Here is a 15292-nt window from a genome sequence, read left to right on the forward strand (position 1 = left end):
AGGTGGGGTGTCGGTGTCACAGTGAGAGGTGGGGGGTGTCAGTGTCACAGTGAGGTGTGGGGTGTGTCGGTGTCACAGTGAGGGGTGGGGGGGTGTCAGTGTCACAGTGAGAGGTGTGGGGTGTCAGTGTCACAGTGAGAGGTGGGGTGTCGGTGTCACAGTGAGAGGTGGGGGGTGTCAGTGTCACAGTGAGGTGTGGGGTGTGTCGGTGTCACAGTGAGGGGTGGGGGGGTGTCAGTGTCACAGTGAGAGGTGTGGGGTGTCAGTGTCACAGTGAGAGGTGTGGGGTGTCAGTGTCACAGTGAGGGGTGGGGGGTGTCAGTGTCACAGTGAGGGGTGGGGGGTGTCGGTGTCACCGTGTGTCAGGGTTACTTCACCCTGCTCGCCAATGCCATCTCCTGGTCCCTTCTCGCTCTCCTAATTTCATTCTTCATTTCCTTCCTGGCAAACTTCTAATTTTCTCGAACTGTATTAGTTATCTAGTTTCTTGAACCTTTCGTAAGCTTTTCTTTTTTACTTTGCTAGTCTTGTACACCGTGGTACTTTTTCCCTGCCTCAGTGGAACAGATCTATGCAGAATGCCAAGCAAGTTTTCCCTGAACATTTGCCACATTTCTGCCGTGCATTTCCCTGAGAACATCTGCTCCCAATTTATGCTCCCAAGTTCCTGCTTGATAGCATCATATTTTCCCCGACCCCAATTAAATGTTTTCCCAATTTGTCTGTTCCTATCTCTCTCCAGTGCTATGGTAATTGACACCCAGGAGTTTCCCGACCCCTGTCCACTCCCAATCCCTGATGAGGTCTGACTCATTCATCTCTGGTTTCCTCCTCTGAAGTCACCTGCTCAGCTCTTTGGCCTTGCTGACATTGAGTGAGAGGCAGTTGTAGTGGCCTCACTCAGCCAGAATTTCAATGTATGCTGGTTTGTCACCACATTTGATTCAGCCAACAGTGAGCAAACTCAAACGCGGCATTGGAGCTGTGCTTAGCCACACAGTCACGTGTGCAAAGTGCGTAGAGCAGCGGACTAAGCCCACACCTGCGCTGATGGAGATTGAGGAGATGTCATTGCCAATCTGCACTGACTGGGGTCTGCAGGTGATGAAATCGGGGAGCAGTTGCACAGGGCGGTATCAGTGTGCGGGCAGTGGAGCTTAGCGATGTGCGTTAATGGAATGATAGTGTTTAGCGCTGAGCTGTAGTCCTGACCAACGCACCTTCATTGTCCGGGCATCTGCTCCCTCTCTCAACCTGTGAAAGTGGGTGAGATGGAAATCCAATTATGTTTGTTCTGCAATGATGCAAAGAGAGCTCAGTATGTTACATCTGATGCACAAGTGTGGGGTCTGAGTGGGATTAATCTTGTTTACGTGCTGTGTTCATCCCTGTAATGTAGCAGAATATAAACGTATTTTGGGGTTTAGAGCTAAGGTTATCCTGGGATCATCAGGAGTCACAAACATTCCCGTAGCTGGTCCTCATTTGAGAAGGACAGCAAGGTGTAATGTGTGACACAGGCTCTCAAGGTGGGAACAACCCACCAACCTAAAGGCAGGGCTTTCCCTTTGCATCTTCCCACAGGCGGCCATGAAATAACGAAAACCATGGAATCCATTCGAAGAAAAACATCAATCCCCATCACCCACAGGCACAAGAAAAATCTTACTGCTCAAACATTTAAAAAAGCACAGAATATAACACACAAAACCAAAAGAGCCCAGGCACATTCAGTTGATCTTTTATTTCTTTATTTAGCGATTCTGCGCAGAGTAGGCCTTACGGCCCTTTAGGCCCCACAGCCCTGACTAACCCTAACCTAATCACGAGACAAGTTACAATGACCGATTAACCTACCTTTGGACTGTGGGAGGAAACCCACACATTCCACATACAGAGACTCCTCCCACTACTCCGAACGGCAGAATGCCCCCAGCTGTGACGGCTGAGCTCATCGCCACACCACCCTGGGTGAGGGATGTAAAACTGCGTTACGGACAGAAGTTACACTGCAGCTCCACAGTGCTCCAGGTTTAGCTGCATCTCGTCAATGTTCTGGACACTGTACTTCATGCAGAAGTGGTTTATTTGATCTGCAAGAGGTCTGTTCAGTGGTCGTGTAACAGCGGGATAGAATCCATTGTTGAGACTGGTACTATGGCCTTCATGCCTCTGTATTTTCTCCCTGATGGGAGGGGGAGAAGAGAGAATGTTTGGGGTGGAGGAGTCTTTGATCATGTTGTTTGCTTTCCTGAGGCAGTGGGATGTGCAGATAGAGTCCATGGATGGGAGGCTGTTTCTCTGATAGACTGCACTGTGTTCCCAACTCCACAGTTCCATGTGGTCATGCTGACAAGCCACAGCTACCTTTGCAGTGACCCCTGAATTTCCAGATTTCCATACATTATTCTGGAATGGGGTTGGACTTAAAGATTAGCTTAACCTGTCGCTTGTACATCGGAACATAGGGTGAAATGTGTTGTTTGCGTCAATGACCAGCACAATCCGGGGGTGTGCTGGGGGCAGCCTCTAAGTACAGGCACTTTTCCAGTGCCCAGAACTCACTAACCCTAACCCATACGTGTTTGGAACGTGGGAGGAGACCAAAGCATTGAGAGGAATCTTGTGGTCACAGGGAGAAGGTACAAACTCCTTACTGAGAGTGGTGGGAATTGAACCCTGATCAGAGATCTCTAGCGCTGTAAAGCATTACGCCAACCGCATCCCAGAATAATGGTTTTGGCCAGATTTCCCACAACACAGCCCTGAATTGGCTCCGTTTGTGGAGCCAAGTTCCATTCTGGTGCAGACGCCAGGGGAAGAGATTGTGGAGACATTGGACTTCAGACTGGAACGTCAACAATAGCGGTGAGCAGTGAGTGCGACGCAGACTTCCGACAGAAATCTTAATCCGTAAACTTTGCTGTCCTCCCCTTCCCCCCCAGAGCAATGACCTCACCCCCCAGGTGGGAACAGTCAGCTGTCAATCACGGACCCAACCACCAGCACGCTGTGTTGTCGAGCAACAGGAGTATCCAGAGAGAAGATAGGCCAGACCAGCCGTCATCCTCAAAAGGTAGGCTCTTGCACGGTGGGACTTCTATGGTGCCCTGCTTCACCTCGGTTAGCGCATGGCACCGTTCAGGCCCTTTGGCCCACGGTACTGTGCTGATCATTTGACCTGCTCTAAGATCGATCTAACCCTTCCCTCCTACGTGGCCCTCCACTTTTGCTTTCATCCAAGTTGCTACCTAAGGATCTCTTAGATGTCCCTAATCTGTCTGCTTCTTCCCCCCCACCCCCCCCCCGACAGGATGTCGTTCATAATCAGAATCAGGTTTACTATCGCACCATATGTCGTGTAATTTGTTGTTCTGCCACAGTAGTACATTGCAATACATAATTTTAAAAACTAAATTATAATATATATAATATACAGTATATAAAAATAGAATTAAGTAAGTAGTGCAAAAAGAGAGGAAAATAATAGTGAGGTATTGTTTATAGGTTCATTGTCTGTTCAGAAATCTGTTGGCAGCGGGGAAGAAGCTGTTTTTGAAAAGTTGAGGGTATGTCTTCAGGCTCCTGTATCTCCTCCATGATGTGAGGTGGAGAGGGTTTAACCCCTGATGGACTGGACTGGGATTTTCTATTCAGGGGATTTTGTGCGTGGCCGAGTGAGAATCCTCATCTCAGGATACATTGACTCTCCCATGCTCCTTCCGGTGTGAGTGGGAGATGAGTTAATGGCTCGTCCGGAGGGTGATGTGTGCAAAGTTTCTCCGTCTCACTCTCCTTCTCTCTTTGTGTAGGTCCTTGCACTTCAGGGCACAATGACTCTGCGTCAGAAAGATCCAGCAACTCGGAAATATCAAAGGTAATGGTGGACACAGCCAGGTTTACTGTCCACCTGTCTGTCTGGTTCTAGCCTTGAGGTGTTGCCCTGTCCTAGACAGGTTAATGAATGGTGACAGTGTTGAATCACACCCGTGAGCTGTGGGCCAACACCTGTAAGTAGTTCCCATTGTCTTTGTGAAAGGAAACCTGCCAATCTTACCAGCTGTCACTGGCATTACCACAGAGGCAAAGTTTCTTTGACACTATCCCACCAGGTACTGCCAGAGCTGGAAGACTATGGGTGAGGGACAATATCACTGTTCTCTTCTTCAATAGTAAGCCATAAGACATAGGACAGAATGAGGCCATTTGGCCCATCAAGTCTACAATACTGGGGATTCCCTGGTTACTGAAGACCAAATTTACAGAATTCTGACAGAGCAAATCCTCTCCAAAAAATTAAAGCATTTTTCAAAACAGGACAGTCAGTTACAGAAATGAAAACATCTTCACAGGCTGCGGAATTCAAAAGTGTACACAGATAATCAGCCTGCAGTGACCAAACATGTACAGGTTACGACAGAGTTCTGATCCCCGTAATCCAAACAGTTTGCAAATTGGAAATGTAGTCACGCAATGATGAGTTTAAGTAAACAACATATTCAACTCAAGAGCAATGAAGACCATTCCCAATTCTCTGCCAGATACAATGGTATTGCCACAAACCAATTTCTTACGCAGCAGATGCCTAGAGAGCCATAGCAACCTGGAAATGTACGGGCACTAGGACACTTTATCAGGTACACCTGTACACCTGCTCATTAATGCAAATATCTAATCAGCCAATCATGTGGCAGCAACTCAATGTATAAAAGCATGCAGACATGGTCAAGAGGTTCAGTTGTCCTTCAGACCAAACATCAGAATGGGGAAGGAATGTGATCCAAGTGACTTTGGCCATGGAATGATTATCGGTGCCAGACAGGGTGGTTTGAGTATCTCAGAAACTGCTGATCTCCTGGGATTTCATGCACAATGTAAGGGTTGACAGAGAATGGTGTGAAAAACAAAAAAAAAACATCCAATGAGCAGCAGTTCTGTGGGTGAAAATGCCTTGTTGATGAGAGAGGTCAGAGGAGAATGGCCAGACTGGTTCAAGCTGACAGGAAGGTGACAGTAACTCAGATAACCACACATTACAACAGTGGTGTGCAGAAGAGCATCTCTGAACGCACAACATTGAACCTTGAAGTAGCAGAAGGCTACGACCGTATACTCAGTGGCCACTTTACTAGACTCAGGAGGTACCTAATACAGGGGCACTGAGTGTAGTTTTTCCTGGGAGTGTTTTGATCCCTCGGGATCAATAAAGTATGTCTGTCTGTTATCAGACAGTGCAGAGGGAGGTCTGCTGTTTGGTCCCTGCCTAGGAGTGCATGACAAAACAGAGTGGAGTCAGCTGTGAAGTCTCTGATTCACTGCCCCGGAGATCTGGCTTCAGTGCTGTCTGCATGGAGTTTGCACATTCCTTCAGCTTTCCACATTCCAACGATATGCAGGGACAGTGGAAGCTGCAGGAACTCAGTGGCTCCAGCAGCATCTGTGGGGGGAGGAACAATGGAAGTTTTGGGTCAAAAGCTCGTTTGCGTTACACAGTCCGAGGGCAGCCCGCAAGTGTCGCCGCGCTTCTGGCACCAACGCAGTACCTTCACAACTCGGTAACCCGAACCTGTACGTCTCCAGAAGGTGGGAGCACTCCGAGAAAACCCACATGGTCATGGAGAGAGAGTACAAACTCTTTCCAGACAACAGAGGCAATTGAAACCCAGTCGCTGGTTCTGTAAAGTGTTACACTAATGTACTGGGGTGGGTGGGTGTGTGTGTGTGTGTGTGTTTGTTTGTGCGCGCGTGTCTGTGTGTGTGTGTGTGTGTGTGATGGACTTGATGGGCCAAGGAGCCTGTTTCTCTGCTGTCCATCTGACTCTAATGCAGCTCAGTGGTTTTACGAGGGTGTATTGTTCCCTGAGTCAAACCTTTTTCCTAAACATCTGCTTATTGCTCCCACAGATGAGGGCAGCGCGGGCAATCTTTGATTTCCAAGCCCAATCTCCCAAGTAAGTAGAGGCGATGGTATGTGGAGAAGAGGGTGGGGACGACCGCATTCATATCAGCCCTTCAGCGACTTTCATCCATCACTGTCACTCCACACCTCATCCCTACACGGACACACTCCTCTCCACAGTCCCTCACCACCTCCTTCATTCATGTGAGTGGTGCATAACATCTCTCTCTGATTCTGCCCTTCATTCTGCAGGGAGCTGACACTTCAAAAGGGCGATGTCGTTTACATCCATAAAGTCCTCGACCAGAACTGGATGAAAGGAGAGCATCATGGGAGACTCGGAATCTTCCCCACGTCTTACGTTGAGGTATGGCACCCCGGTTCACGGTGTACTGGTCTCATTTCCAGAGCAACAGGCCGCTGGCTGAGGTCGCAAGCAGGCTACTGGTTAGATGTGGAATCACTGGGGGAGGGAGGGGGCTGAGCTCTGTAGAGTATCCAAAGTAAATTTTTCTCGGTACATATGCCACTATATATAACCCTGACGTTCATTTTTGCAGGCATTCACACTAAATACAAAGAAATGAAAAATAATGATAAATAAATAAGCAATAAATATTGAGAACATGAAATACAGAGTCCTTGAAAGTGAGTCCATAGTTTGTGGGAACAGTTCAGTGATGGGGTGAGTGAAGTTATCCCCTCTGGTTCAAGAGCCTGATGGTTGAGGGGCAATAAGTGTTCCTGAACATGGTGGTGTGGGTCCTGAGGCTCCTAAACCTCCTTCCCGATGGCAGCAGCGAGAAGAGAGGATGGCCTGCGTGTTGGAAGTCCCTGTTGATAGATGCTGTTAAACTGCAACAACGCACCGTGTAGATGTACTCGATCGTGGGGGGTGGGGGGTCCGATTTACCCCGATGGACTGGGCTGTTCTCACTCCAAGTACAACACACTGTGCAGATGTACTCGATCGTGGGGGGTGGGATTTACCCCGATGGACTGGGCCGTTTTCACTCCTAGTACAACACACTGTGTAGATGTACTCGATCGTGGGGGGTGGGGGGTGGGATTTACCCCGATGGACTGGGCTGTTCTCACTCTGAGTACAACACACCGTGCAGATGTACTTGATCGTGGGGGGTGGGATTTACCCCGATGGACTGGGCCGTTTTCACTCCTAGTACAACACACTGTGTAGATGTACTCGATCGTGGGGGGTGGGGGGGTGGGATTTACCCCGATGGACTGGGCCGTTTTCACTCCTAGTACAACACACTGTGCAGATGTACTCGATCGTGGGGGGTGGGATTTACCCCGATGGACTGGGCCGTTTTCACTCCGAGTACAACACACTGTGTAGATGTACTCAATCGTGGGGGGTGGGATTTACCCCGATGGACTGGGCCGTTTTCACTCCTAGTACAACGTACTGGACTGTATTTTATTACTGCTACTACTGTTGGGGCCCCCACTGTTTCTGAAACCCTGTTTGTTCTCATAAACCCTTCCTCAGCCCCTACACCTTCTTATTCTGGATTCCTACAACTTCCTCTCCAATCCTCATGAAAGATCTCGGCCTGAAACGTCGTCTGTGCCTTCTTCTCCATGGATGCTGCCTGACCTGCTGAGTTCCTTCAGCACTTTGTATGTGTTGCTCACAAACTCTGTCCCCATGTTTTCCCCATTTCAGATTATTCCGGATAATGAGAGACCGACTCCAATTAAAAGCCCTCCCATCCATCTGGTGGAGTATGGGGAAGCTCTGGCCATCTTCAACTTCAAAGGCGACTCAAATATAGAGTTGTCCTTCCGAAAGGTGGGTACTTGTACTGTTTGTGCACTTGTGTTGTGTATGAGTGGCTACATTGATGTGCTTGAGCTGTACGTGGGTGTGTACATGTATCTGTATACACATGTCTACATTCTTGTGTTCAAGGTCTTTCAGCCATACACATGTTTACTGTCAAATGAACGAACGTTCCTCCAGGCCAAAGTGTGGATATAATTCATACATAAAGTAATATCACCACAAATCAACTAGCAAATAATAAGCTGCAGTTATTATGACACAATTTAAAAAGTAAAAGTATGCGAGCAAATCCATATATATACTGTATCTGCATACCTGTGAGTGGGTCTTTATTTGTCTTTGTGTTTGTGTGAATAAGTGTGACCAGGTGTGTTTATCCTTGTTTAGTGGTGTGTGTCTATACACACATATACATACGGCGGTGTTTCCCAAGGCATGTTCTGTTCACATTTACATGTGTGTGTGTTCATGTATGTACATATATCCATGGCCGTGTTTCCCCAGGTATATCCCACCCACATCCCCATGTGTATACATACATCCATGGCTGTGTTTCTGGCCACGTGCCCACATCTGAGTCTGTTTCTCATGCCCACATCACAGAATAAAGATGAAAGATCTTTAAAGATGAGCTTTATTTGAGACCTACAGTGAAATATGTCATTTATGTCAGCACAGTCTGAGGACATGCTGGGGGCAGTCCACACATTTCATTGATAACAGGGCATGCCCAGTAGAAATATAAAGAACAAAAACAAGGAACTTGGGCCAAAGCTTTGAAGATTTCTGGTTTGATTCCAACTGCATTTTGCTCTCTGTATCTCTGTCTGCCTGGCCTGTTGTCTGCCCTCTCACTTCCCCTGTGTCTTTCTGTCTCTGTTTCTCTCTCTCCCCACCTCGCTTCTCTCTCTCTCTCTGCTCTCTTGCTGCAGTGTGACATCCCTGCGGCCTACCCCGGCCTGTGTGAGATTCAGTTCCACGAAGAGATTAACTGACCCGGACGACACGTTGTGTTGGTGCGAGCAGAGGCTACGAAGTCCGTTTCAGGTTTGTGAATGGGCTGCAAACTGAAAAATATAACAATGAGAGCCAGCCACTCAGCCCCTCAAACCTGTGCTGCCCCAGGCTCCAGTTCCCCACACACCCTTTCAACAATTAAATACCCCAGTTATCCAGTCTCCACCATCCGTTGGGGTACGGATTCACTACCCTCAGAAATCTTTGCCATCCTCGTTTTTAAATTTTCAAAACAAAATTGCCCTGTATCCTTTATCTCTGTTCCCTCAGCATGACTCTCCCACCAGCATCTCCAGAGCTTACTTGTTTCAGTCAGACTGTTCCTCCTCCTCAGAAGCTCCAGGGAAGACCAATCTACTTTGTTTAGCTGCTCGTGATCGCACTACACTGCATGGTAACTGTTACTGCCTTATTGCTGAAGAAATGCTAAAGGTATTTGCTGTGTCCCCATCAACCAGGGGTTCATGCCATGGACTGATACCATTAAGCAAAGGGCCTGTGGGCACCATGTTGGGAGCCACTGCTCATCAAACCCTCACCAATTTTTATTGATGCACCATAGAAAACATCCCATCCGGTTGCCTCACAGTTTTGTAAAGCGATTGCCCTGCAAGAACCCGCAGAGAGTCGTGGACACAGCTCAGCACTTCATAGAAACTAGCCTCCCCTCCATGGACTCTGTCTACTTCTCACTGCCTCGGTAAAGCAGCCCTCATCACCAAAGACCCCAGATAGTCTCCCTTCTCCCATCAGGCAGAATATTCTAAAGCATGAAAGCACGTACCAAAGGCATAGCATTTATCCCTCTGTTATAAGACTAGTAAATAGTTCCCTGGTATGATAAATTGGAATTTGACCTCACAATTACCTTGTTATGATCTTCACCTTGCTGCAATTTGAGTAAACAATTTCACTGTAGCTGTTACACATTATTCTGCATTCTGTTATTGTTTTACCTTGTTCTACCTCAATGCACTGTGTAATGACCTGATCTGTATGAACAGCTTGCAAGAGAAGTTTCTCACTGTATCCCAGTTTGTTCATTAAGTGCCCTGTCGTACGACGTGGGCAATCTCGGTCTATTCATGACCATGATTGTTCTTGGCAAATTTTTCTGCAGAACTGGTTTGCCATTGCCTTCTTCTGGGCAGTGTCTTTACAAGACGGGTGACCCCGGCCATTATCAATACTCTTCAGAGATTGTCTGCCTGGTGTCAGTGGTCACATAACCAGGGCTTGTGATCTGCACCGGCTGCTCGTACAACCATCCACCACCTGCTCCCGTGGCTTCACGTGACCCTGATCGGGGGCTAAGCAGGTGCTACACCTTGCCCGAGGGTGACCTGCAGGCCAGCGGAGGGAAGGAGCACCTTACACCTCCTTTGGTAGAGATGCATTTCCATGCCACGCACCTAGTATCCCAGGATGACAGTAAAGGTTTATTATAGCAGTTAGTCACACAAACTAGATCACTGAATCCTTGTGTGCTGAGCTCCCCCTAGTGTGGAACCAAACTGTCTGTCTGATGGTGTCCAGGAACCCAGCGTCCAAGGACATGGTGTTGAGGCCTTGAATAGTTCAGGCTGACTGTCTAAGGGAGGGGTCCCAACCTGGGCTGCACAGACCCCTTGGTTAATGGTAGAGGTCCATGGCATAAAAAGAGGTTGGGAACCCTTTGCACAGATGACTGAAGTAACCATTTGTGGAATTGGTCAGGGGAGGTGGGTGCTGACGGGACCCACCATACTCTGGGTCTCACACACAAGATGCTGGAGCAACTCAGCAGGCCAGGCAGCATCTACGGAAAAAAAAGGTCAACTTCTTGGCCCAAAACATCAACCGTACTCTTTTTTTCATAGATGTTGCCTGGCCTGCTGAGTTCCTCCAGCATTTTGTGTGTGTTGCTGGGATTTCCAGCATCTGCAGATTTCCTCGTGTTTGCGACCGGATAGTCAGGGTGAGGTTGAATCAGAACACCGCTGAAGGGGTCCGTGGACCCAGGCTGGGAACCCTGCAGTTCGAAGAGACCTTCAACACTCCACATCCACTTTGACCAGTAAACAGCATGGTAACGTAGTTAGCGTAAACACTATTGCAATGCGGTGCCAGCGGCCCACATACCCCGGTGAAACAGGGGCATGATTTACGTAGTTAGAGATGCCGCACGGTATATGCCCTTCCGAACTTTTCAGCCACACCACAGCAGCAACCCCCAACTACTCCGATTAAACTCTAACCTAACCGCAGGATAACTTACAATGTCTGTGGGAAGAAACTGAAGGAACCACAGAGTCTCCTTAGAGAGGACCCTGAACTTGGAACTCCGATTCCCCGTGCTAACTGCTATCCTACATGCCCGCCCCAGCATGTAAAGTCAGCTCCAGCGGACTGGGCGGATGAGATTGAATGGCCAAGATGGCGGTGCTGCTACACTCTGGAGAGCAAGGAGCGTCTCAAGGCACAGGTGAAGCCATGGTCATCCACTGCAGCCAAGGAAACCCCAGTTGTACCACTGCACTCGGAATTCTGGGGCTGAGAGAGTGGCTCTTCGACGACTTTCTCACACAGATTTCCTGTCATATGATGGACAATCACCACTTCACAGTGCCAGCGGTCACAAGTTAGGGCTCAGGGGTTCTAACCCCTGCCTGAAGGGAATTGGTCTGGTCTCCCAGTTCCTTCCCACATTCCAAAGATGTACGGTTAGGATTAGTGAGATTTCTCCCCCCATCATTCTTCTAAACTCCAGCGAGGATGGGCCCAAGTCATCAAATGCTCTTTGTACATTAACCCTTTGATTCCTGTATCGTTTTTGTGAACTTCCTCTCAACCTTCTCCAATGCCAGCACATCTTTTAGATATGGGGCCCAAAATTGCTCACAATGCTCCATATGTGGTCTGACCAATGTTACCTGATGAGATGTCCATCTACTGAAAACCCTTTGTTTCCTCCTCAGGGCGAAACAATTTCACTCATCAGACAAGTTGATGATAACTGGCTGGAGGGGAGAATAACTGGAACCAATCGACAAGGCATCTTTCCATCAAACTATGTGCAGGTGGTGAAGCTGCCGAAGATCAAAGTTTCCAGTGAATTTTCTATTGGCCCAACATCCCCGAATCCCAATTTCCCCAACCCTTCACCAAACCCCAACAAGCTCCTCTCCAGCACCCCAGTAAAGCTTCCATCTCAGCCCTTCTCCTCCTCTCCAACCACCACCATCCAATCCTACCCCAACACCTTTCCGAGATCCACCAACACCCAGTCCTACCCCAATACCTTACCAAGATCCACCACCACTCAATCATTCCCCAACACCCTGGCAAGATCCACCAACACCTTACCAAAATCCACCACCACCCGGTCCTACCCCAGCACCTTGGCAAGTTCTAGCACCACCCAGTCCTACCCTGACAACTCACCAAGATCTAGTACCAAGCTCCAGCCCCACACAAGCCTAAACCAGTTCTACGACAGCCCTCTGCCAGCCACCAAAGTCCAACCTTACATCAATGCCCCAACCCCGACAGCTCAGCCCTACATCAATGCCCCACCAACCTGCACAGCCCAATCCTATGCCAATGCTCCACCAGTCACCACAGTTCAGTCCTACCATAACAACTCGCCAGCCCACATAAATCTGCACTATGCCAACATTGCACTAACCTCACCAACCCAGACATACGCCAATGCCTCAGCAACCTCCCAGTCGCGCCAACTCCCCAACCCACTGACTCCTACCACCCAGTCTAACCCAAAAGCCTCATCTATTCCCCAAACCCAGCCCTACATCAACTCTGAAGGTAAGCCCCATTCCATTGCCACACCACTCCCTACATCTCAGTCCTATCCTACCACCATACCACCCGGACACTCCCAGATGCATGTCAAATTCTCCACTGTCTCCCAAGGCCATCCCTATTCTGGCACTTCACCAAGCCCACAAACGGATTCCTCAATGACCAGGCTACCAGCCAATCAGCAGCCACTTCCAGCGTCACTCACCAATCAGCACTCAGCGTCAGCTTTGTCGGCCAACCAGAACCATCCGACTAGGTTCCTGCACTCAGCAGCATCACCAGAGGCTGGCCCAAGTCCAGTAACCATGGCAACGGGACCCTCCACTCAACGTCCACTCCAGGTAAGGATCTTTATCTTAAATCTTTCACTTATTAACCAAAAGGCCCACCAAAACTCACAAACCTCACATCCCAGAAACCAGTCCTGGAATTCTGGCAGCAGGAGATCGTGGGGAGGTGTGGGAGCCGTAACATGGGCAGTGGGTGTCTCTCACTGTGGACCCTTGAAGTAGTCATCACAATCTTAATGTTAATATCAGAAATGGAGAAACACAATCTGCTGGAGGAACTCAGCAGGTCAACATAGAACACTGAACGGTACAGCCCAGGAACAGCTCTTTGGCCCATGATGTTGTGCTGAACCTTTTGAATTAGTAATCGAATGGCCAACTAAACTAATTCCTTCTGCCCACACGATGCCCATAACCTTCCATTTTCCTGACAATCACCTATCTAAACATCTCTTTTAAGTGTAATGTTTCTGCCTCAGGAGCAATTTCAGGCACCCACACTCTGTGTATATCGAAAAAAAGTCCCTCTCATCTTTGAATTTACCCTCTCTCATGCCTTCTGGTTGTAGACATTTCAACAAGGTGTTCTCTCTCTACTCAATCTATGCCTCATAATCTTGTAAACATCTGTCAGATCTCCGCTCAGCCTCCAGAGCCCCAGAGAAAACAACCCAAGTTCATCCAACTTGTTACAGCACGTGCCGTCTAATCCAGGCAGCATCCTTCTACACCTCCCCAGAGCTTTGGCATCCTTCCTATAATGGGCCAACCAGTCTGCACGGTCAAGCAGCATCTGTAGGGGAAGAGGAATTATCAACTTTTCAGGTTGAACCTCGGCCTCAGGATGGCATCAGGGTTTTGAGTTGAAGTGTCAGCAGTTCCTCTCCCCCCAGCAGATGCTGCCCAGCCTGCTGCGTTCCTCCAGAAGATGGTGTGTTAACTCTCCCGTATCTCCATCGCACCCCTCAACCTTCCTCCGCGACCTAGCGGTAAACATGGCATATGTGATGGGGTTCAGGCCCAGTGGATCGGAGCAGCGGTGAGCCACTCTTGTGCCAGTAGCACCCATGGGAGCTGGGTGCTCTACCTCTAAACACACATGGCCAGAGGGACTAGGTGACCCCCTCTTCCTCATTTATTTGTCACATGTACTTTTAAGTATAGAGAGAGATGCATCATTTTGCATCAACGACCAATACAATCCAAGACTGTGCTGGGGGCACCCTGCAAGTGTTACCGTCCCTCTGGCATGCCCACAACTCACTAACCCAAACCCTTGTACGTCTGTGGAACGCGGGAGGAAACTGGAGCACCTGGAGGAAACTCAGGCAGGGGTGCGAATTGGATCCTGATTGCTGGTGTTATACCAACCACTACACTACCACGCCACCCCACTCCTTTACCATCCATGGACAGATGGGAGGAAGTGGGTTTGAGCGGCTGGGTGGAATGCAGAAGGTGATGGCAATTCCCAGAAGCAGAGGCTGGCACCAGCAAGGAATTCTGTCCCGTTGTCACTACCCGCCCGCACGAAAAGTGCACTCTGGGCCTTGTCCCATCAGCCTGTGTCATGTGGTCACTTCCTCTGTCCCCTCCTGGAGTAAAACCTTCTCTCTGCTCCTTGAACAGTGCCAGCTGCCCTCTGACCCCAAACTGCAGGCAAGCACGACGTCTGCCCAACCAACAGGAAGCACGATGGTGTTACAGGCTGCCGGTGTCAGCTGGAGCACGTGAGTTATCACCTCAATCAAACATCTCATGGGATGGGCTGGGAACAGTGTTTACATGTAAGTTCCCAGCTGGGACTGGTGCAAAAACCTCGAAGGGCTCAGGCCTGACAATCACCTGACGATCATGTAATTTGAGGGAGGATCTGAGGATGGGCAGTCCCTCAGAGGGAGCCTTGGGGCAGGGGGATTCCTAATCAATAGGGCAGGATAGGATTGGAGCAATACATACAAAGTGCTGGAGGAACTCAGCAGGCCAGGCAGCGTCTATGGAAAACAGAATAGTTGACGTTTCAGACTAAGAACCTTCGGCAGGACCTGATGTGTGTGTTGTTTGGATTTCCAGCATCTGCAGATTTTCTCTATTTTGTGATAGGATAGGATTGGATTCCACTAGGCCATTAGACATAGAATTAGACCATTCAACCCATCGAGTCTGCTCCACCATTCCATCATGGCTGATATATTATCCCTATCAACCCCATTCTCCTGCCTTCTCCCCATAATCTTTGACACCCTTACTAATCAAGTACCTATGAACCTCTGTTTTAAATAAACCTGATAACTAGGCTGCTATAGCTGTCTGTGCAAATGAATTCCACAGATTCACTACCCTCTGGCTAAAGAGGGTAAAGAAATTCCTCCTCATCTTTGTTCTAAAGGGACATCCTTCTGTTCTGAGGTTGTGCCCTCTGGTCCTAGACTCTCCATGTCCACTCTCTCTAGGCCTTTCAATAGGTTTAAATAA

The 15292-nt window shown here is 48.8% G+C and overlaps 1 protein-coding gene across 4 annotated transcripts in view; it reads left to right on the forward strand.

Moving 5' to 3' along the window:
* sorbs3 (sorbin and SH3 domain containing 3) overlaps window positions 1-15292 on the forward strand; it is a 93843-nt gene that overhangs the window by 75406 nt on the left and 3145 nt on the right. For 3 of the 4 annotated variants that reach the window (XM_059962280.1, XM_059962342.1, XM_059962397.1), the window contains 7 exons: window positions 2946-3076; window positions 3813-3877; window positions 5905-5951; window positions 6152-6266; window positions 7590-7715; window positions 11684-12868; window positions 14447-14547. In XM_059962280.1, coding sequence (XP_059818263.1) covers window positions 2946-3076; window positions 3813-3877; window positions 5905-5951; window positions 6152-6266; window positions 7590-7715; window positions 11684-12868; window positions 14447-14547 — 1770 coding nt within the window. Of the gene's footprint in view, window positions 1-2945; window positions 3077-3812; window positions 3878-5904; window positions 5952-6151; window positions 6267-7589; window positions 7716-8641; window positions 8757-11683; window positions 12869-14446; window positions 14548-15292 lie in introns of those variants that run through there. The other variant, XR_009510720.1, reaches the window with a different exon arrangement.

Source organism: Hypanus sabinus, chromosome 1 (genome assembly GCF_030144855.1).
Source record: "Hypanus sabinus isolate sHypSab1 chromosome 1, sHypSab1.hap1, whole genome shotgun sequence".
Taxonomy (NCBI): Eukaryota; Metazoa; Chordata; class Chondrichthyes; order Myliobatiformes; family Dasyatidae; genus Hypanus; species Hypanus sabinus.